The sequence below is a fragment of the Hippoglossus hippoglossus genome, chromosome 7 (assembly GCF_009819705.1).
Source record: "Hippoglossus hippoglossus isolate fHipHip1 chromosome 7, fHipHip1.pri, whole genome shotgun sequence".
Classification (NCBI taxonomy): Eukaryota; Metazoa; Chordata; class Actinopteri; order Pleuronectiformes; family Pleuronectidae; genus Hippoglossus; species Hippoglossus hippoglossus.
In genome coordinates this window covers 22,970,100-22,993,434 of record NC_047157.1, presented here as the reverse complement: position 1 = coordinate 22,993,434, position 23,335 = coordinate 22,970,100, and the positions used below count along the sequence as shown (strand labels likewise).

General features: G+C 42.1%; 2 protein-coding genes across 3 annotated transcripts; one reads left to right on the top strand and one right to left on the bottom strand.

The window, feature by feature from the left end:
* Positions 1-2,571: 2,571 nt before the first annotated feature.
* On the bottom strand, positions 2,572-6,628 carry apex2 (APEX nuclease (apurinic/apyrimidinic endonuclease) 2). Its single transcript, XM_034591929.1, has 6 exons — positions 6,443-6,628; positions 6,255-6,338; positions 5,107-5,287; positions 4,563-4,706; positions 4,238-4,307; positions 2,572-3,884 (listed from the first exon to the last, which is right to left on the bottom strand). The coding sequence occupies exons 1-6, from the start codon at positions 6,555-6,557 to the stop codon at positions 2,730-2,732; spliced, it is 1,749 nt and encodes a 582-aa protein (XP_034447820.1). The 5' UTR covers positions 6,558-6,628; the 3' UTR covers positions 2,572-2,729.
* A 209-nt stretch (positions 6,629-6,837) lies between these two features.
* Positions 6,838-22,857, top strand: zgc:162200 (uncharacterized protein LOC558638 homolog). 2 transcript variants are annotated; one of them, XM_034591926.1, is made up of 10 exons: positions 6,839-7,066; positions 8,587-8,919; positions 11,138-11,350; positions 11,562-11,714; positions 13,160-13,663; positions 14,894-15,775; positions 16,312-16,491; positions 17,469-17,620; positions 18,888-19,248; positions 20,326-22,857. In XM_034591926.1, the coding sequence occupies exons 2-10, from the start codon at positions 8,668-8,670 to the stop codon at positions 20,329-20,331; spliced, it is 2,703 nt and encodes a 900-aa protein (XP_034447817.1). In that variant the 5' UTR covers positions 6,839-7,066; positions 8,587-8,667; the 3' UTR covers positions 20,332-22,857. The 2 variants fall into 2 exon arrangements, with proteins under 2 accessions (XP_034447818.1, XP_034447817.1); XM_034591927.1 differs by lacking the exon at positions 18,888-19,248 and having other exon boundaries at positions 6,838-7,066.
* The last annotated feature ends 478 nt before the right edge of the window (positions 22,858-23,335 follow it).

The window sequence follows — 23,335 nt, the reverse complement described above, 5'->3', positions numbered from 1 at the left end:
AGATCCTTGTAGTCCAGTAGGGTGTTTAAATATTGTTTATAACAGCAGACATCTCAATATTTAAACATCATATAAGGACATGCTGTGCCACATATCATGCTTCCTGCATACTACAAAAACATGCTCAGTCTGTGACTTCGATGTCAAACCTCAAATGTCATCCACTTCTCAGTGACATTTCAGTTGGTTGATGAAGTTCTACGTAACTAGATAAGGGCTTTGCTTGCTCACCAGAGAAACACCCACATGTTTCGTTATCTCACCCTGACACAATTGATTACTGGAAACGTGTCTCTGTTTCTACGATCTCACATAATGGACTGTACACGCTGGTGGCAGATCTTTTTTACATGTCTTAAAAAAGGTTTATTATTTATTCATTGTAACAAAAGGAAAACAAAGGATCACATCCACAGGCTGTTTGGAAGGTTTCTAGAAAACTCTCACAATTTGAGGTCTGTCCAGATGGGGATGAATTTGAATAAAGAGATTTGGCTGCTGCATTTGCCCTCAAATTACTTCAGGGATTTGAATGAAAGTCTAGGACAATTAAACAAACTTATGTATAACATAACACACGTGTGTGGCAGTACAGCTCATAAGGAGACATTTTGTATCCGGAGAAACACGTGCATCAAACACTTTATATTTATACCAAACGGTATGCCAGCAAATTTCAGCCAAGATGATATCCCATTTCAGTGAGTCATTTATAAAATCCCACATCTGTGCTATGCATTCTGCCAGTATGCCAGTAACAGCACATACTGCAAATGAGAACACATAGTTAAAGTGTAAGAAATGAGCTGTGAGTGTATAGTACCTTATTAAAGGTAAAACAATAATTTAAGACTGTGTGAGTGTGGAACTGTATTGTGGCACAAATACAGATGCAGAGTGCTGCCCCACAGGGATTCTTCTTGTACTCACCGCTCTAATGGATGAAAGATGGATGTCTTCAGTCTTGACAGAGGTAGCAGGGTTAACTTTAAACGCTTGTTAGCTGATTCATGTCCAAAACACGTCTTTTACAGAGTCATTGGGTTTTTTGCAACCGTGAAAGGACTGAGAAAGATGAGGGAAGGAGGGAAGTAGTCATTTGCGTGCGTTAAAAAAGATCTTTCCTGCCATGTCAGAAACCAAGCCCCTCCTGTTTCCTCCGTACTTGTCAGGCCACGTGTGGGGCTCTGTTACTTTATAAAATACTGCAACTGGACACTGCCAGTACTTTAGTGAGGGGGGGGATAGTCGAACAGTCTTTCAAATGTAATATAAACCCAAAGAAATAAAAACTAGCTCCAGATTAGAATACTCCGCCAACTGGCTTACGTCACAGTGGTTATTCTGTGGCTGTGCAGCTGGTTGTGTCAATAAAATGTGATGCTGTGGAAAGTTACTTGTCTGTGCTTCAGCTTTGTGTCATCAGCTCACTATCATCTCCATCTAGTGGGCACAATTTCACAATCCTCACTGCAGATTATCTTGGACAATCAGAAGCTACAGTATATGATGTGGGGCAGTTTCATGCAATGAGCACAAGTAGGGCTGCACATTCGAATCACTAATCTGAAACTCAACTGATTTGTCTAGTATCATGTGTCATTTAAAGTCGGGAAAAAGTGTAAAATGTCCCTTACAATTTCTTAGGGCCCAAGATGACATTCTCAAATCGCTTGTTTCAATAACCAACATCCTTATCTCCAAGACATGCAAATTTATAATATAAAACAGTCAAGGGTTGGAAACCTTCACAATTGAGAAGCTTCACTATAAACTAGGGCTGCGAGCAGCACTGTGCGGGCCCGAGCACTTGCGATCTTGGGACCTGATGCGGCCGGGGGGGGGGGGGAGTTCGAACAGGGACCGGACGAAACGGCTCAGTGTTGCATGCGTTTTCGCGGGAAGGATAAACACGTCACTGCTCTGTTCGTTCAATTATTGGTCTTGATTCTGAGTCGGAAATCTCTGATGCTGAGGACCTAGACTATGTTCTACTGGATCAAGCGTTGTGGGTGTATCTTTGAATCCAGCTCTCCTAAATGAAGAAGGCTCCTTTGATGAGATGGAAGACTCATCATCAAAGGAGCCTTCTCCTAAATGGAGAAGGAAGAATAAGTTATAAATGAATATAGCAAAGAAACACCCAGCCATGCACGAAATAACACAAATATATATCACTAATAATTTCCAATTACTCCAGAATCCCTAAATTTTCACCAGGCCTGATTTGGTGAGTTTTTGTGTTTGTTCAAGCCGTCAAAACAGCCGTCAGCTTTGCTTTGATCTCATTGTATCTCAGTCATCTTAACAAGATGGAGATTAAAACTACCTGGATTTTTGAGTTTTCGTCTTTAAGTAAATCTTAAAGAAAGTGAAAAAAAAGAATCCCTGGATCCACTCCTTTATCTGCAACAAAATGCAATCGGTTCCATTCAAGCCCAAGCGTTTTAGTAGTTTTTTCATAATCTTGCTCAGATATAAACCAAACACGGGTGAAAATGTATAACCTACTTGGCAGAGATAATTAAATAGTTTCAGCTCTGAGAATAAATAAATACAAACTCAAAATAGTAGAAAACTAATCTCTTTTATTATTTAGCTCAGAAAAAAACACTGTCAAGAAATTAAAAGCTATGAAATGACGAGACATCTGTGGGTTAGTCTTTCAGTAATTATTTGTGGTAGAGGTTTTACTGCTACGGCAGAAAAAATGATCTGTGTTAAATATGTTACTTTCCCTTGTCAACCCACGCAAAGAAATTACATCGAGCCTCCTGATTGGAGGCATGGCCCTGAGGACGTGCACACACGAAGAACTGTTTACCCATGTTTGGCCCCTCCTTCTTTACAGTACGCAGCACACAGGGTTCCCCGTGGACCTTACAGGAGGGCGGTGGAGGTGGTCCGTGAAGAACTGACTTCCAAAACACAGATGATGCTCCTTTGTTGGCACCCGAGTGTCCCACAGTGGGTTGTGTGGTTGAATGTTTTGTCTTCACCTGTTTGTTACATTTCTCTGCGGTGCTGCTGGTGCATGTCTGTGGGGAATGATTATTCACCGTATCTGTATCTTCAGGAACTCTGCCTGTGACTGAGGAAACATTTTCTCTCGTTGTGGACTCTTTTTGTGAGGTTTGTGTTGAGGTGTTATCCAGGCTGAGAGGTGTTTCACACTGTCTCAAAGGGGCTTCAGCAGGGGGAACAACATTTGTGGGTTTAGGTTTGAAAAAGGAAAGGAGGCTGCCTTGTGGCTTTGAATTAGTCTTTACTGTCTTTGTCTTTTTCCCTCTTGGGACAACAGAATCTGATGTTAATCCCCGCTTTTTACCAGAGACATTTCCAGCTCCCAGTGGGTTTAAATTCTCCATCTTTTCTCCCTCCTCCTGAGATCCAGGTAAAACATCCCTCTGCTCAGACTGAGCTGACTTTGGATCAACCTTAACAAGGAAGCGTGAGAGTTTCTGCTGCTTGCCAGCAAACTCTGGCAGGTAGCGAGTACAAAGGGGAGGAGGCTTAGAGTTGGGCAAGAGAGGGCAGCTCAGTTGCCCCCACACAGGGCAGTGGTCTGACCCCTCCACCTCTGGCATGATGTCCGCCGTCGCAAACTGCTCCTTGGCGAGCTGGCAATCAGCGAATATATAATCAATGCGGGTGCCATAGTTTGTCTGCCGCGCTCCAGTGAGTGTGGACCAGCACGTGAAGGCGTTTGTTCGAGTTGGGTGGAAATAGCGAAACGTATCCACAAATTTCCCTCCGTGGACGGGATCTGTCGGAGTTACCTCAGATTCTTCATCGAGTTCCTCCTCGTTCCTGTCTTCCTCTTGTTTGCCACCGTGCAGGAAACCATTCAGCCATTTCCTGCCAGGATTTTCACCAAAATCCTCCTAAGTAAGGACAAACACAAAGTACATATAGTTTTATTATGATGAATATGCATACACACATTTACATTTTATTATATTACAGGGATAGTTTGACATTTTGGGAAAGACTTTAATTAGTTTCCTTGCTCAGACTGATACCACTCTCATGTCAGTTTCTCCACCTATTTCCTGTATTTATTCTGAGCTAATCAGCTGCTGGATATAGTTTGATAATCAATTTACAGTCACAAGAGAGTTGTTCATCTTCACATCAAACTTTATAAGATACTGAAAGTGTTTCCCCCAAAATGTTGAACTATTTCGAGGTTAAAAAAAACAAATATTCATATGACATCATTCTAACTTTTACTTACAATATCGCAGGGATCACAGTGGTCTATCTGTCGGTGAGATGTATTTACATCTCCTAAAACAATCACGTGGCTGAAAAAATAAAAAGCAGAGAAAAAACTTGAGTTTGTTCCTTTTAACATTTAAAAAATATGATAAATAGAGATTAATAGAGTAAGTTAATGTAACATTTTCATGATAACTTGTCCAAAAATGGGGTTTACATCCCATTTGTCATTGATCATAAATTATGGTAAGATCGACAGCTTTGTTCGAGCTCAAATGAACAACAGTCCTAAAGTGGTAGAAGCAGGATACACATGCAACTTTTCAGGTCTCAGCACTCACCTGCCATCTTTCAGTACAGCTTCAGCCCGACACTGAAGCAGCTTGTAGAACTGCAGTTTGAACAGTTTTCGCTCCGGCTTTTCAGGATCAGCCCGTGGACAGTACACGTTGATGACAGTAACAGTTTGCACTTTGTCCTGACACCTGGGGAGAAAGAAACAAGGCTTAAAACAGAAAGAGCATAGTCAACTACAGCTAATATACTGTGACAGAAAAAAGTAGAAACACTATAGAATCTCCCATTTCAAAATTTGCTAGGCTGAAAGTGACCTCTTCAAATGTATTGGTTTTTTTTACCAAAAGTCTATAACTCCCCAAATATTTATTTAAACATGATAAATGACAAAGAAGGGAACTAATCTGCTATTTTGTAAGATACATGGTTGGAAGTATTTGTCTTGTTTCACCTTTGAAACTAGTAAATACTCCAAATAAGATGAGAGAACCCTAAATATAAACACAAGATGGGATTGCATAGGTAATTGCTTTTATGAAAAAACACAGACTCCTCACAGAAACCTCAAAGTACATTATTCTCTCTTACATGATTCGGTGCTGTGTGATGATGGCTCGTCCTTCATTGTCCAACAGCTGCAGCTCCTCGGTTGAAAATTCAGCGTGGTCACCGTAGCATCCCACTGCCCCTTCGTGGCTGGTGAGCAGACCAGTGAGACCCTCCTCAGCAGCGATGGGAGTGGCACTGTCCTTACAATAAGTGGCAACGCCTGTGCACATCAGGAATGGGAAGTGAGTTAGTTTGCATGGTGCAGTAATGTTACAGCTGCAACTGTAGAGCAGTGGTTACAGGGACACTCTACCTGACTAATAAATAAGTGTCCATGCATTATAATAATCTTTTAATTTAGAAGACTGTTCTTAGTGAATACAGTTGGAAAAATTCCAACTACAATTTGTCTTTTAATGAAAACTCTGATGTTATTTTGATATTTTTGAATAACGCAGAAACAGGATGGCCAGCTTGACCCAGTGGAGGATGATGGCTGGCTGTCTTCTCTGGTGAACAACCAGTCCCACCCCCTGCAGGACACCATCGCAGTACTGGGCAGCTCCTTCAGCAACAGACTGATCCAGTGTCTGAAGGAGAGGTATCGCAGGTCGACTGAACAACCAGTTCTGCTCCCAGTAGAACTACACGCACCCATTATGGACGAACTCTGGTTTAACTCTCTTAACTGTGCAATATTCATTGCGTCTGTGCATATACAATGATTCATGTGCAATCCATTCACTGTATATATTCTCACACTGCACATATTATTCTTGTTTTTACACTGTATATATTATATTTTCCTTACACTTAAGTATTATTATCTTGACACTTACTTATTATTACTGGCTGATGCTTATTTTTGACTCTTGCTGCTGTAACACTGCAAATTTCTCCATTGTGGAACTAATAAAGGATAAAAAGGAATTTAAAGAATGTAAAGGATTATCTTAATTTAGAGATTAATAAAGTAAGTTAATGGAACATTTTCGATGTCGATTTGTCCAAACAATAGTATTAGTATAACAAGAATTGTGCCAATACTGCAAATTTACTAGGTCTTTTCTTTATTCACTGACGTCTGTGTCAGTTGCCATAACACATTACAACATCAGGGGCATTTTAACATTACTGTGAGGGACTCAATGACTTTAAAATGAACTTGTCGTGACTCTGTAATTAACCTGAATATCCGCTGCGTCCTCGACTGTAGCTGAAATATGAGTTGTAGCCGTCCACGATGGCGCTCCTCTCATCCAGCAGGTCTCCTGAGGAGTGGAGGGGGATCTGTGTTATCATAACTGTCCTCACATGCACATGAGTGTGTGGTGCGTTACATGGCGGCTGCCTCTGCGCGGGGTTAACCACCTACTTGTCACTTTGGTCTCCTGCACACAGATGATATCTGCGTCCAGAGAATCCAGAGCCTGTTTGATTCCGCCTCTGAAAGTCCGGATCCCGTTTATATTCCAGGTGACGATCTTCATCTTGGAAAAAGTGACCGCAGCTGCTTGGCTGCGATGTGCAACCGCGGAAGTGAACCGGAAGTCTGGGGGAACGTACGAGCGGAAGTCACATTTTCCACTCATTTATTTCGGGTTTTTATTTCCTATTTAGTGTTTGTTGGTGTAATATATGTTTTTTATTAGTTTAATTGTTGTTAAATGTATATATGCGAATAAACAGTAGACGCTTTTACCCAGGGAATCACGGAATATAATCAACTTTGCTTGTAGCTGCATTTCGCCGCAGCCGAGCTAGAGGGAGCAGGAGCGCCGTCAGGGTTTCGGCGCGCTTTTGACACTCGACCTCCGGGAGAAACGCGAGAAGAACCAGGGGGGGTGGGAGGTAAAGGAAGCGGCTGTTCAGCAGACACTCACCCGGACTACCAGCGCGATCAGCAGCCGTCGCTCCCCGACAGCTCCCGGAGGATGTGCGGCGCTAACGTCTGATGGCAGCAGCCGCCCGAGCCGCATCTTTGAAACGCGACCAGACGGTGAGTCGCCGGCTACGTAGCTGTTAGCTAATTAGCTTCTCTTGACCGGATCCGACCGGGGAACATCCCCCCCGTGTGCCCGGTCGTGGATGTCGCTTTCCCGGCTAGGCCTGGTTAAATTTAGCTAATTCCGAAGCTAACTCGCTGGTCGTCTACATTATTCAGGGTGACGTTGCTCGGTAGCATCGCGGTGTCGGTTGCCGTGATGCTAAAGCTACTCGCGTTAGCCGGTCGGGCCATGTCCCGTTCCCAGTCCCGGTGGCGTCTATTTTGAAACCTTATCCCCGTCCTGATGCGCTTCACCACCGGGGGGGTGTAGCAGCCTGCTTCCCGGGGACAAGGTGAACATATAGCTGGGTTTTTAAGGTGTGATTCCTCCTTTTTAATTCACCCCCCCATGAATGAGTTGGCAGCGGGCGAGGAGGAACAGATGCACACGGGGACTCATCGCTTGGCACCGGGACAACCGGCGGCTGCTGCTGTTTCCATCTTCGGTCAAGAGGAGAGGACGAGGGGGGGGGGGGGGGAATGTGGCTCACTCTGCCCCACCTAGTCCAACACGGAGGGTCACATTCATCAAGATTATTTACCAGACACAAACATACCTCGATTATTCAGCTGCCATTCGGGACCATCTGCCTTTTTAGTGATGGATGTAACGGTGCTGATGTTGGAAAAGAAGCAGCGTCGGTCGTATTGAATAGTGGCAGCGTGGTCACTGCGGTGAGGCGAGGAATCATCCGTTATATGCTCGTTATAAGCCACAGTGTTTGTAACCAGCTGTGAAACAAGCATTCAGAGGTTTTAATGAAGTTAAAGTAGCAGCTTAATAATGCAGAAAACTCTGTGTTGTAGTAAAAGTATGATCATCAGACTATATTAAAGGTAAAAGTAGCATTTGTGAACGAATTCATTATGCAGAATAACCCATTCAAGAACAATGTGCATCATATTATTGGATTATAAATATGTATGCATTCCTGTGTATATTACTTTAATGTTGCAACACATAAAAGTGGATCTAACTGTTAGTACTTCATTTACTGCTGGGTGGCCGGTGAAGCTGTATCTGAATCTCTTTGTTCACAATATCATCATTGTTGTCATATTGATGGATAGAGAGATACAAAGATGGATAGATAGATACTTTATTGATTCCAGAAGGTCAGCTTGTTCAGTTTATTACATTTACTGGCTCTGATGCTGCCGCCCCAACAGATGCTATAAAGTAATCAGTGACTAAATATATCAAATAACAGTAATATCTTAAAAACCAACATGGCTAGCAGGTGTTTACAGGTAACATATAATTGCTCACTGCATCATTTAGGTAATTTGTGGCTTGGATTTGCATTTGGTCTTTCAGTACTTTCCCACACAACCAATCCCAGAATTAATCTAGCCCCAGGCAGTTTGCTTAGTTGGTCTCACAATAAGGTTTATACAAAACCGCTTTGCCATCCTGGCCATTGTTCTGAGTACTTTACATAACCACCATCTTTGTGTTTTTGTTTTTCTAGTTGGGAGTAATGAGAGCGGACGAGTGAAGGAGGCAAGTGTCCCAGTAGAACATTGGCAGTTAAGTGGGAGGCCGGGCAAGGATGCTGGAGGCAGATGCAGACCCAGCAGGAGCAGCAGTGGAGTTAGAAGGGGAGGCCGAGATGGGGAGCGGAGACTTGAAGACGGAGGTGGTGCGGCTGTCTCTGGAGCTCGAGGAGGCCACGGAGGAGAAGCTACAGGCCGCCCGCTACGGCCTGGAGGTGCTGGAGGAAAGTGCTGCTCTCAAGACGAAACACAGGCAACTGGAGGAGGAGCATGAAGCCCTCAAAGGGGAGCTGCAGCAGCTCAAAGAGGTAGGAGCACCCCAGGGCGCCTTGTGGTTATATTTCTATACCAAGACAACCAATTCAGTTTAGATTCATTTCATCTAAGATTGTGAAGATTTCAAGTGATATTTTCTAATAAATTGCAAGTTCATTTGTAGTTTATTGTATTTTTATAGAATGCTCATGTTACTGTGTTTCTCCATGTTGAAAGAATACTACAGGATTATAGAACACAACAATGGTTGCAGTCTTTTTATATTGGTAGAACTGGGCAAATCTGATGAAGTGTTGCATTATTGCCAGACACAATGAACAAGAGACAATGGAACATTGTGTCTTTTCATGACTTCAAAATGTAAATACTGTCAACATTTAAATGGTGGACATTTTATGAATATACACTATTTCTGCTCATGCTGCTTATTGTAATTTAAGATCTGACAAGTTCCCTAAAGACACATGTATTTGTATATTATATTTAGAGATGTACTGATACCAGCATGGGAAATGCCTGCGGAAATGCTGGGTCAGGCATCTGTGAGTATGCAAATCTATGTACAGATCGGATACCACGTCTTTAAAGTACATTTGTTTCACCCAGATAAAACTGCAATTTGTTCATCCCGGAAATCCCTTCGTCTTCGTCGCGGCTGCCAAGTACTGTTCATAGAGCGGCAGATGAGAAGTGATTTTCGTTAAAGTAGTTTTAGGCAGAGCTTGCTAAAATGTCAGCAAATCGGCAATATTTCACACTGGAAAGTTCCACAAGTACAACATCGACGTACTCGGTGTTGGCACAAATGCAAAGTCCAGTTATTGAAATCTGTATCAAGAAGGGATAAATGGTATTCAATGTATTATATCTACCAGTGAGTCATGACATACATTTCATTGCCCATCCCTTCAGTTCCTTTTTTGGTAACTGTTCATCTGCTGCTGCCCTAACAGCTGTTTTACAGTTATGATGTCGTATTATACTGTTGCAAAGACTGTTAAAGTGAGGAGGTCTTCCTCCACACCATATCTTCTCACCCTTTCTAACATGCTGCACTTTCACTGTTTGCCTTAAACTGATTTTGATCCTTAACTGCAAGGTATTAAGGATTGAATGAGGTTAGCACCGGATCGCCAAGATGAAAAGATTAGACCAATATGTCAAATCTCCGATTATCATGTATTACATGCCTCTCACAGATGTATTATGAATTATGGCATATGCCTCTCATTTCCTTAATCTTTTAAACAAACAATGTGCTTCCCTTTTTTAAATGGCCCCTTCCCTTATTTTAATAATTACCCATTGTGCAGTAAAGCTGACGAACAGATTTTATGGACATGTGTGTATTAAATCTTCGTTCCCTTTCTGCTGTCGTTGTGTATAATGTGAATGTCACAGAAGAGCCTCGAAGGTGTTTGGTATTGCTGGAACAGACAGGGTTTTTAAAACTGGTTTATGTAAGAAGGTAATCCCATAACATTAAATTCCATTTTGTAATTGTTTCATCTACCTGTTTAAATTAGGAGACCTATAATGTTTAAACCCTGCTTATGGGTAGTTGGACATTAGGAATAACACCAAAATTGGTGCATCCCAAGGTTTTATAACTGCATATCAAGCAAAGCTCTTTAGGTCTGACGGGAACTTAGTGGTACAGAATTTCAGCTATTTTGATAATCTGCATAAAGCTAATTTCTTGGCTGTTCACCTAACTAGGCTTTGGCTGAGGTTTAACAAAGCAGACTCGTGTGTTGTAAATTATAATCATTATATAACTGAACCGTGATGTTCAGCTGAGCGTGTTTAGTAGCACGTTCATTTCAATTAACACCTTATTTGATAGGTTTTTTTTTTTCTTTAGTAGTCATTGGTGCATAATGTGTCAAGCTTGCTAATTATGGGAAGCTGGGAGGAAATGCATGTTACTACGATGCCAAGAACAATGCACAAAGCTCACATGAGCACATTGTCTCGATTAAAAATGCTTGTGGAAGCTGCTGTTACGGTGTCTTGTTACCGAACCATCACAGCTATTCCCTCGCTGGTTGGATTACAGTTGATGGTTGTCAGGGAAATCCTATTTCCTGTCCTTTGTTAAAGATGTCTTCACTCATGGTTTTTTGATAAGAGTAGCACATCTGCTTTTGTCTTTAAGCACCACAAATGTTCCAGTATGTGTTACATGCTGTAGGCTGCCAGATTCTACACACTTTGCCCTTTCCTAAGCCCTTTTTTGTTTTTGTTAAGGCATTTTTAGATTCTGTCAGCAGCCAGAAGCGTGCGGCGGCGGATGGAGAGTGCCGGGAGGAAAATCTTCTGCAGGAGACTGCCACTAAGGAGGCTGCCATGGCAACCCGCATAGAGGAAGTTCAGGCAGAGCTCAAGCAGTCACGCCTTGCTCTGGGCAATGCACATGCAGAGATCGATAGATTGGGGGTAGTCTCCACCCAGTTAAAGAAGGTATAGTGTTCTCTGTTCACCCGTATGTTGGTGTTTTACTTTATTCTATCATGTCCCATCACTTCATGACAACTTCAGAGTGAGCCCCTGCATCACTGGTTGTGGGGTCTCATTCCCACTGTATAATGAACAGTGCATGACATGAATTTGATAAGAAAATGGGTAAAATCTGGTGTTTTGCACTTATTTGACATTGGATTGTGTTTCACAGGAGTGTGAGTGTCTGGAGGCCGAGAAGGGCCATCTGAGGGACGAGATGAAGGAATACAAAGTACGTGAGCTACGCCAGTTGCAGGACAATGGCGAGCTTGAAGAAGAAAACACATCGCTGCAAAAACAGGTGTCTGTGCTGAAAGAAAACCAGGTCAGTTATTAGAGTTGCATTACTTATTAGATTTAAGCGCTACCTGCTGACTGTAACTGGAAGAGGGGTTGAATATTTACAAAATGTTGCCCTCAAGAACAAATTAAATAAATTAGGAATGTTTTTGAGCTAATATACTTTTGTGCCAGTGAAGCACACTCAGTTATTGAGACTCTATCAGGCCATTGTTGTAGTGCACAACAACATTTGGAGTCACGACCTTTCCTGTGACTGCCGTGCATTCTCTGCAAACTTTGAATCTCTAATATGTTTGTTGATAAAACTTAACAACCAGGTTTCAAATGTGAGACTGGAACGGCCTTTGTTTAAAGAGGATGCCTTTTCCATTTCTCAGTGAATTCCCAGTATGGCTGCTTCCCTTGAGAACCAGTTGCCATGCACAAGAAAAACAGTTCTCGGGCAGTATGCCACAGAAAATAAATATTTATAGTTGGAAGTAGCACTGTGACTAACCACCAGTAATTTCATGAATCACAGATGATTGCTTAAGGAAATTGTTTTTGTGCAATAAAGATTTATATCCTGATAGCAGTCTGTCATGAGAAATAGTGAAATAGTCATCAACTGATGGGGATCAGATACGTTTCAAATGACTATTAATGGGTTATATGATTTTAAACTTGTATTGTGCAGTTATCGTCAATTTCCTTTGTACTTAAATCAAAATGAGGGGAGAGAAATCTTCGAGGTAATCCTGAAACTGAATTTACGTTACATTTACATAGTCTGGGAATTATAAACAACTCCGTCTGGTGAAAATGCTCCTCAAAAATGTTGTATACTCCATGATAAAGGATGTTAGGTATTTGTGTGGTTATATGTAAGTACTTACGTGTGGCTGTCTTTGTTTTGTCATTGGTTGGAATCCTGAGGGTGTGAGACGAACGCTGCCAAGTGCAGAAGGACCTTCTGTGTATATTGAAGCTTTGCCAACACAAATTGTCCGTGACGAGATCAAGATATAACAGATGCTTGTTTATATGTGCTTGTCCTGTTACATGATTTATATATTTATATAAAATCTTGTCTTGGCACAACAATAGTCTCTGGTGTCAAAAATAATAAAAGGTTTTGTTTTAGATGAAAAGCCGAAATGACCTTGAGTCCTGTCAGTCATATACTAATTTTACATGTTGATCTAATTTTAACATATATACCTAAACTTTTATATAATTACCCCGCATGTAAAATGTGGGGTAATAATTAACAATGAAAATCATAATTGGTAGTGATCATTAAATTATCACACCAATTATAATTTCCCTTGTTGCCATTTGTCTACCCAAGCCTCTAGGTATGTGGCTGTAACACTGTTGTACACACTGCACTGATATATTTACATGTTGGAGCTAGAATTTGCATCTATATCTGTTAAAAAACAGAAACACTTTCACGTGGTCCTACTTTATTTTATCACTTTTCAGGTCGAGTTTGAATCAATGAAGCTGGAGCTGACCCAGAAGAACGAGGAGCAGGATGAGTTGCGAGCTCAGCTGGAGGAGGCAGGGGGGCTGAGGGAGATAGCAGAGGTGCAGCTGGATGAGGCTCTGGAAGCCCTGAAGGAGGAGAGGGAGCAGAAGAACAGTCTGCGGCGGGAGCTCTCCTCCCTGACCCTTCACCCCTTCGATGCTGTGGGGAACCTGGAGCTCCACTTGGACCAGCTGGATGACAGCCAGGAGCGGGGCCAGGGGGGAGAGGGAGAGGGAGAGGACCAGGACAGCGGCTATAACAATGGTCCTGGCTCTGCTCCCAGTTCTGCTCACCCTCCTCACTTGGGGGGCTCCAAAAGTAACGGCCTCATCCATTGCTGCTCTACTCCGCGCACCAGTGATGTTTTCCTGCGTGCTCCAGCTTCTGGGCTGGTGTCGGACCTACTGAGTGAGCTACACTTCTCAGACAGTCAGAAACTGAAACAGCAACTCCTACAGGTAGGTCACATGACATGTTAATAATAGGATTAAATTATGTAAATAGTGAAGCTTACATGTGATTTCGAGAGTGAGGTGAACAAAATAAAATGGTTTTATTTCCCTTTTAGTCTTGAGTTTCTCATGGCAACCCGCCTGTTATTTCGTGGGATGCCTTGTTTGCAAGGGGATGGTTTTAAGTTCATGAACATTCACAAAATTCAATAATACTTAAATAATAGGTTTAGAGAAGTCAACTTCAAATTCCAGCAAACCTCCAGTAAAATGAAAAGTAGTTTTAGTATTCGCTTGTGATAGATTTGCAATGAACTTCTTCTATTGCCTGTTTTTATATATATATATATATATATATATATATATATATATATATATATATATATATATATATATATGATTACAATAATCTTTATGCAGTAGTTGTAGAATAATTTACCCGAATTGTGCACCAAGAGTTTTAGGCAGTGATGAATAGGCACAAAATGGCTTCTGCATATTGGTAATCTACTATGTATAGAGCCTGTGCACAATGTAGTCATTAAGAAGCATCACATTGTTGATAAAATATTTTTTGCTTATTTTACAGAATTGTCTTCATGTTTAGATGAAAATAATATATTTTAAATGTCTGCCCCATTTTTCAAGTGCCACTGAACAGTGAGTTTCCTACAGGTTAGTTCATTTGACTAAACTGTCACAGATTGTCAAGACTCAAATGTCAAGTGCTTCCTGCTCTCGACCACATCCGTGATGGGGTAGTGTGTCGGTGTCTATAATATCAACAAACACCTACTACCATCTACAGTACTTCACCAAATAGTTAAGTCAACTCCCACCAGATGCAGTTGTGCTTTACAAGTTAAGGGTACGAAGGAAATGAAGGATGTCTTGAACTGTCAATGCTCCTGTATGAAGGAAATATATATATATAATTCATGATGCACTTAAACAGGGGGTTGGGTAGCCCTATGCACCAGATGTTGAAATTGTGGTGTGGAATGGGGTCAGCCATTAAAAATGCATTGAGTAGAGGTGGTTGGGGGAGAAATTTTGTTACAGAGAATGTCCTTTTGTGTAATGAAAAATGATCTGTTCTATTCTGTTGATTTATTTCTTTGGCTAAGAACTGAAATAGATGATTACTAAATTAATTGACCAATGAAATTCATACTCGGGTGTTATATACTGCATGTTCATTCCTCACCTCAAGATTTTCCTTTTGTGTTCACTCAGGCTGAACGAGAGAAGTCAGGCCTGTCCAGCAAAGTGGAGGAGCTGCAGATGCAGCTGGTAATGTCCCGACAGGCGCTCAGTCAGCAAGTAGACAAGGTCGGCTCCCTCACCCAACAGCTGGAGGCCGTGCAGACTAGCCAGCAGAACCACCAGGAGGCAGAAGACAGGGGAGAGGATGACGCAGAGATTGATGAAGGTGGCAATGGTGTCTTTGACTATGAGGTAGACACCAAGAGCAAGGAGGTGCTGGAGGCCCGCATGCGTTCAGCCAGCGAAGAGCTTCTGAAGGTGCGAGATGAACTGTCACAGGCAGGAACTCGTTACAACACTCTAGAGCAGCGATACAAGCATGAGAAGGATCGCTGGCGGGCAGAGGCCCAGGAGCTGGCTGACAAGATCCGTCAATGCATCAAGTCTAGTAAACAGGACCAGGATCGCATCAGTGAGCTGGAGAAGGAGATTGGAGCCACACGGAAAGTGGCGATCGATTCCGAAGGGCATTTAAGCGTTGCCCAGGAAGAGCTGCTGGCCTTCTCTGAGGAGCTGTCCAACCTCTATCACCACATCTGTGTCTGCAACAACCTGACACCCAAGCGAGTCACCCTGGACTATTACCGTGATGGTGCCAGGGCGAGTGGTTCCGCAAGTAGTGCAAGAAGAGCACACCAAATGTACTTGCAGCAGAATGCCCAGAAGAAGACTCGGCCCAATGAAATGTTCGTCTCCAAAGCTGCAGCATTGCAGTTCATGGGTGAGGTGGACAGTGCAGGAACCAGTGGAGACTCTCCTAATTGCCCTGGGTCGCCCACCCTGGATTTCAGGGACCCTTCTAACGTTCGCAACTTGGTAGCTGTCATCCGTTGTCAGATCAAACACCTCCGGGTAAGACAGTACTGCTTGTCACACTCTTTTATCTCAACTAGTACTTGAATGTTTGTGAAAAAAACTTTTTTTTTATCCTGATAACCAAAAGCCTATTTTCTTCTGGGTGCGTTTCCTCCTGCACAAATTTCTCTCTGAACTTAATGCTCAGCTCAGACTGTTAACTAGCTCAGTAGCTGCCATGTCTGTACAAATCCATTGCCTGCTGTAGGACTTGCTGACACGTGTGTGTGGGTTTGAATGGATCGGATTATCAGGGGTCAAAGTTGTGCCTTCACTGCGGAAAATCCTTTCACAAAATTCCGTGTTCCATGTTGTGAAGCACATCCTGAAACGCATACAGTAGCCCTTGTATCCTCAGTTCTGAAGATGAATTTCATGTGTATATAAGTAATAATGTTTAGAAAAATCTGAGACTTGTGTGGTTTCAGCCATTAACTAAATGTTTCCTTTGCTGAAATTACAATAAAAATCTTCTTTTCAATTGAACCAAAAGAATATTCTTTTACAATTTTTCCTGAATTCTGTTCCCTCAGGTGGCGGTTGACCTCTGTCGTCAGCGGGGTGCGATGCCTTACTCGGGGCTCAGCATCACTGGGGAGTCGGAGCGGGATGCTGAGAGCCTCTTGGAGGAAGTTCTGAAACTCAAGTCCCTTCTCAGCACCAAGAGGGAACAGATAGCTACGCTCAGGACAGTGCTCAAGGCTAACAAACAGGTAGGTCACAGTAAAGACACTGGCTTGGATTAAATCTGCCCATTTTGTCTGCGTGAATATATTTTTCTAGTTTTCCATTTGAGTGTACTGCTGTAAGCCAACCTGACCTGTCAAGGACGTATCCCTGAAACACTGTCCTCTAACGTTCCCATTGAAAACAAGCTTTCCCACATCTCTATTTTCGTTGAGAGGCCTTGGTCATTCGGTAAATAGTTTATTGTGAAATGTAGCCTTCCTTCTGATGCCTGCTGAACGAAATTGGCTGGAATAATCATTATTTTATAATGTGAGAGTCTTTCTTCAGCATTATCTATGCATAATATTCACACGAACAGTATGGTTGACCTGTCTCTTCAGTGTCTTGTCTAGACAGTCCCTCGGGCTCACATGGCTCTGCACCTTGAGTACAGAGCGAGTTCACCGCATGACCTGCTTCATTTCCTGAGCTGTCACTCTCCCTTTTTACGCACATGCATACACACAAACACAAACAAGGTAATCTGCTTGGCAGGACTATGCCCCCATACAGCGCAGTTTACCTTCTCAAGTCTGGCTTCTAGGAACTATGTTGGGCCCCCCTGTGTGTCTGGGATGTACTTATGGTCTTAAGAGACTTTACCATAAAGTCACAGGTATGTAAAGAGGAAAACTGGGAGGGACCTGTCCAACTCACAGTACTATTGTTGTACTGTCAATTGATCTTCCAAAGTCTGTTAAAGATTACTCTTTGACATGTTGTGGTCACTGGGAACTGGAAAGTAGTGATGGCGGTCATAGCTTGTTTTATTACTAAGTTAATCGGGCAGGTAACTAAGGTAATTCCTGTGTAGGATGATGTTGTCATATTAAAATATGGGTATTATGAAAATATTTTGTCTAATCTATACAAATCCTTCATGATAATGTGCGCTCACATTCCAGTCATATAATGATGGTGGTATATTATCTTGTGGTTAATGTATTTTCTGTCCATGCAGACTGCAGAGTTGGCCCTGTCCAATCTGAAAACTAAGTATGAGACAGAGAAGAGCATGGTGTCCGAGACGATGATGAAGCTGCGGAATGAGCTCAAAGCCCTGAAGGAGGACGCCGCCACCTTCTCTTCCCTCCGAGTCATGTTCGCCAGTCGGTAAGACTTCCTTTTTTGTCTCTGTTCTATTCAGCAGTGTTATGAAGGAGAAAGGGACTTGCATTTCTGTTTTCGTGTGGTGTGACACAGGAGCTGTTTGATTGATTTTAAGTTTCTTTCAACTAAAATACAGTATGATAATTAGCTCCGATTGTCTGGTCCTTGCCACTCTGCCAGTGTTCTTCATGCTTGGTAATGGTGCTGTCGTTGTGGTGCAGCTTTTGCTGCCACGCATGTAATAAGCTTACCACGCTTATTACGCCTGTGGACAATCCACTGGTTCACATGAAGATTACGAACCACATGCTTTGCCCTGTGCCGATGGGGGAGGAGGCAAGGACAGATTTGTCGCAGCAAGCCAGGTCACCTCAGGGACGGAGGAGCCAAATGTTGATGGGAGATGGGTGGGACATGAGATTGAGTGAGAAGGTGCTTTTGAGTGTTAATACCTCACTCACGGTCACTAATCACTAACCCTCTTCTGAGCAGCAGTTAGCCTGTTTGGAGAGAAGTTTTTTCCAAGTCTTGAGTGAATTAAATATGGTTTTGTGTTTTGAGACAGGCAGCAGGAATGTTGGTTTTCCTGTTTGTTTTCTGAGCGAGAATCCTGCGTTAGCCTGTGTGGGCCCCTCTCCAGACAGTTATGAGCTGGCATTTGATTATCCTTAAGACGGATTGGAGAACAGACAGACATCAAGGACTGCAGCTGCAACAGGCTAAAGACTAAAGCATTTTAAGATCCCCTGCTTTTAATTAAGTTTACTGGTGCCATCATGTGGGTAGCTGCAGTAACTGCATTTCTACAGGATGTAATTACAAGGGAGTATTTTTTTAACTCTTTATCCAGTCAAAGTATGTTCTTATTGTTGTCCTCCCCGTTGTTCTAGCTCTTAAAAGTATTATTAGTATCAATCCACATAAATTAATTAATTGTTCATACATTTAATTATCAAGTTTGGCACCAGATTCTCAAACGTTTACAAATTTTATAAAATGTCGGAATATCACTTTGTCCTTGACATCTTATAAATGTATTTGTAATATTTTTGAGATACATTTAAGAAAAAATCTACTCAGAAAAAGGCTTTTTAGATGAATCAATAATAACAATAATCTTTAGTTGCCATACTAGTGTTTGGTCACAGTTTACGTGTGTGCCTACCCCACTAAAAGTAATTTAAGCATGTCTTTTGTGTGGCTTTGTGCTTCAATGTGCTCCCCCTTGCTTGTGCATGTTGCATCTTTACCTTGTGTGTGCATCTCTCAGGTGTGACCAGTATGTCACTCAGCTGGATGAGATGCAGAGGCAGCTGGCAGCGGCTGAGGATGAGAAGAAGACACTGAATTCTCTCCTGCGCATGGCCATCCAGCAGAAGCTGGCTCTCACTCAGCGTTTGGAGGATCTGGAGGCCCCTCTGTCTCCCCACAGCTTGAACAGCAGCCCTCGCCGCTCCCGAGCCAAAGAACTGGCCACCAAGTTAGGCAGGGCCCAGAGGAGCCCCCGGAGCAGTCCTGCACGGCCGCCACTGAGGAGCAGTCCGCGGGCAAGCCCGGTTCTCGGCAGCAGCGTTCCTACCATGGCCACACACCACCTGCGAGCTCTAACCCGAAGCCTCCACACAAGCCCTGTAAGAACCCCTCTCTCTGTTTGTCCTGACAGTCCTGTCCCAGCAAGCAGCCGGCCACATAGAGGCAAGGGTCTCCCACGAGACGCCACTTTCATTAGAAGTCGTAGTGTCAATGATTTTTTTAATGTCGAGTCAAAAACTGTCTATTCCCTCACACGTAAACGTTCCACTAGTTCTGTGAACAGTGAAGTAATGGTCAGATCAAAAGTCAGTGATTCAAAGAAGGTTGCATCAGGCCGCAGGGCTTCAGCCCCAGCTCGCCAGGACACCTTCATCACAAACCGTGTTATTTCTGGCTCTTCCACCAGGCTAAAGTCTCCTTTGTATACTTCATCCAGTGATCTAACCTCTTCCAAAGCTTTGTGTGTGTATCCTAACAAATATGAAGCATGGAGTGAAAATAAACAAAAGCCTGATCTAATACCAAACTCGGATACATCTGTGAGAAGAAAGCAACCTCCAGCTCACAGGTCTAATTCTGCACAAGCAGCCGCTGCATGCCGTAACACCGTTCAGTCAGACCTGGCTTCCTCTCAGATGAATGCTAAATCTTCAGGGGCCATGACCCCCACATCTCTCTCTGCTCACAACCCACCTGGTAAGACCAGGATGACAGGGATCTGTAGAGAGTCCAGACAAAGAGCATCCACTTCCATGTGTAGAACCATAGAGGAATCACACACTAATGTTAGTAAGGGCTCTGGTAACAAAGCTCAGGCTGCGTCTGGCAGGGCCCGGAGCTCTCACTCTAAATCATCCCGCAGGCGGTGAGAGAAAGGAAACACACGATTTATGATCTAAACTAAGCTACTTTATCTATGATTATATCATCAATATTAACTACGTTGTTTCCTTTTATTATAAAATACCAAATAAGCTTTCACTAATATTTGGAACATTTGCTTTTGCACAAATTTTTACATATCTCTAAACCAAACTGCCTTTTATTTGCTGATCCTTAATACGTGTATTGATCTGTTGATCCTCATAAATTATCCTCACCTTTTTTACATTCATTATTTTTTTTTGCTTGAACTAAATGTTTTCTTTTGTCTCTGTCCCACCCTGTCTCTGTAGCGCTGAAACACTCCTTCCATTACTCCAAACCCCCGCTTCTCCATAAGGACCTGTCTTCATGTTGACTCCCCGGCTCCTTCCTCCTTTCCTGACTCAAGACATCCTGTTCATCCCAGATACGATGCTACATTCCCCACTCTACCCTCCAGAACCATGGATTAAAACAAAAAAAAAAGCTAAACACAAAAGTTACAAAAATAAAATCTCTCATCCGGCCCTCCTGGTCTTCTCTGCTCGGAGGGGAGAAGCCTGCATGCAGCCCGGAGAAGGATGAAGAGACAAATGTGCTGCTCATTGCTCTGTGAAGTCATTGACTGTGTCTTGTCCGAAGTTCTAACTTCCATCTGGTCTTGTTCAAGGCTGTGTGTCGTGGTCAACCACTGACCACTATTTATTCCCAGAATGAGACTATTCACAATCAGTATTACTGTCCTCAGCCTTTGATTCAAGGCTATGATCTGTTTTATGTCTTTACACTCTTGCCTTTAGTCTGGCATCCTGGTCAGGTCTGTCTGGCGTCTTTTAGTGTGTGTAAGCCTTAGATCATCTGTGAAAGGTCTCCCAGGTAGTGGTTTTAATAGAGCAGCTTAGCCTTACTAAAATGATTTCTATCCTAACAGTAGAGAGTTTGCCATAGTCTTGAGGTTTCTCCTTTTTGCTGGTGGTACAGTTACATGCCGTTATTTTGAATCCGGCAACATGCCTGGCTCTTTGGCTTCAGCCACACCCTTTAACGAAAGGTCAGTAAAGGTCAGTAAACATACGTTTCATTGATTGAAATGGGTCAGCCATACGCTCACCACCTCAGGTCAAACAGTAATCAGACACTTGATTTGGGAGATCTTTAACGTGCATTTTACTTTGCAAACTATGCAGACTAAGTCGGGACAGTGCCTGTATACTCCTGCTGTTCTTGAGGATCAGGGTAGTCTTTGAAACTTACCCTCACTTTGAGTTAATAGTGGCTGACCGCAGCCCTTTACAACAGCCATATAGCATCTCTCATTACAATCAGCTTTCTGAATCCATCTGGGAGTGCATAGTGGCCCAAATGCAAGCATCCTATTGGCTGGTAATGTCCTCTTCTCGGGGTGTTGAGCTGTGGGAGTTAAAAAGACCGGTTAAATCCAACCGGTCTGTTGGGCCACGTTCATTTCTCTCGATTGCATAAGTCACAACAGTTCCCATTCTGCTTCTGCTTTTTGTCACTCCAGCTAAGCAGCGATCGCCGTGTTTTGTGTTTCATCACTTAACATCCCAACGCTCATGTGTGCTACCAAAGTAAGCATGTTTTAAAGAAACACTGTTACCCACAGCAAGCTAGGTTTCTTCTCCTGGGGCTACACCATCCATCGGTTTCACCTAGTAATACTAATCATGTTAGCCGGCTGCTTGTAGAGAACTGAAACAATAATGTCACATAATTGTTAAAAAAGCATTAATACAGTACTTTAAATCTAGCAGCCCGATATATTTCACAATAATAAATAAATAATAGAAACTATAATATTTCAAAGCAAGATGAGAAAGCAAATTAAAAAACCTTAACATGGAACCATACGCATAATCATGTACTGCTTATACTGTAGTTTGCTGGCGGCATTTCATACGTCAACATTGGCACCATGACACCACCTGTCTGATTGAGTTCAGTTTATTATATTCAAATTGAATTGATTTTAGATGTGACCAATCATGACCACGATTAGAAATGGATGTTTAACAAATGAGGAAAAAGTTTGGCATTAATTTTTCAACTTCATCTGTCCTGTGGTTCAAAGTAAAAGAGGCCACATCCTGCTGATCTTTTTTAAAAATATTATTTTTAGTGCCTTGGTTTTTGAACTTGTCTGATGTTTTTTTAGACTACATGACATTTTCTTAAAAGAGAAGGTACAATTCCACACTGTAGTTTGAAGTTATGATTTCTCTGCCTCTGAGGAAACTCGGGGAGCAGTTTTAGCACTGAATACAATTATGTCGTTTTGGTAAAATATTTTCACTTTTTAGCTTGCATGCCTTGTATGAAGTCATTAGTGTTGACTAATGAATAATTTGACATCAGATTTACCTTGAACTAATAGTCGCCACTATTTATTATAGAGACGAACTTACATGAGACAAGTTACTGTTTAAAAATCTGAAAATGAAGCACATAACATTAAAAACATATACAAAATATTACTATATGGTTTTGAAAGTGTTATTAACCAGTTCTTGTACTGAACTGTTTATGAACTTGTGCTAAAAAGTGAAAATGCTTTTACAAAAACGTCATATTACTTTGAAGGTTGTAAAATTATTCTTTTGATCTATTTAATTCACTCTGTGCACATGGCTGTATAATTTAAGTACCGTTGTTGTATAATATTTTAACTGTATTTATGTGGTCTGCGTTCTGTGTAAATTTGCTCACTCCGCATAACACATCCGGTGGTCCTCAACTTTTTATGTGTATGCAAAGTGGACCTTTCATTGACCTGTTAACCGCTTTCGTCATGAGGAATAAAAACGAGCCAATGCTGTACATTGTGATGTTTTGTGTTGAAATAGTGCAACAGAATCCTGATGTGCTTTCACTTCACCACATGAGATCATCCAACAAACTACTATTGTTTTGTGGTAAAGTTTTGTGCTCTTTCTGTGGCATGTGCTGGAAAGTGCTCATTCTAAAAATGTTAGTGGATTCTTTTCCTAATTGGGAGGAAAATTAGACAAAATATTCCAGTTGCCACTTCAATAAAGTCTGGAGTCATAAATATCAGTGAGCAGTTTGACTAATAACACAATTTAAATGACCTTACACCTGAGATAAAGCTAAAAAATGCAGTTTGTTAACAAATAAACTAAAGTTAAAAAAGAAATCTGTGTTAAAATATTTGTCTATGACCTTTGAAGAGAAGGTCCTGACTTGATTATGAAACTTGCATAAAATAAATAAAACACTCACAATACAGTGAAGAAAAATAAAATAATGATAGTATAACTGATATATTTAGAGAGGAAGTGG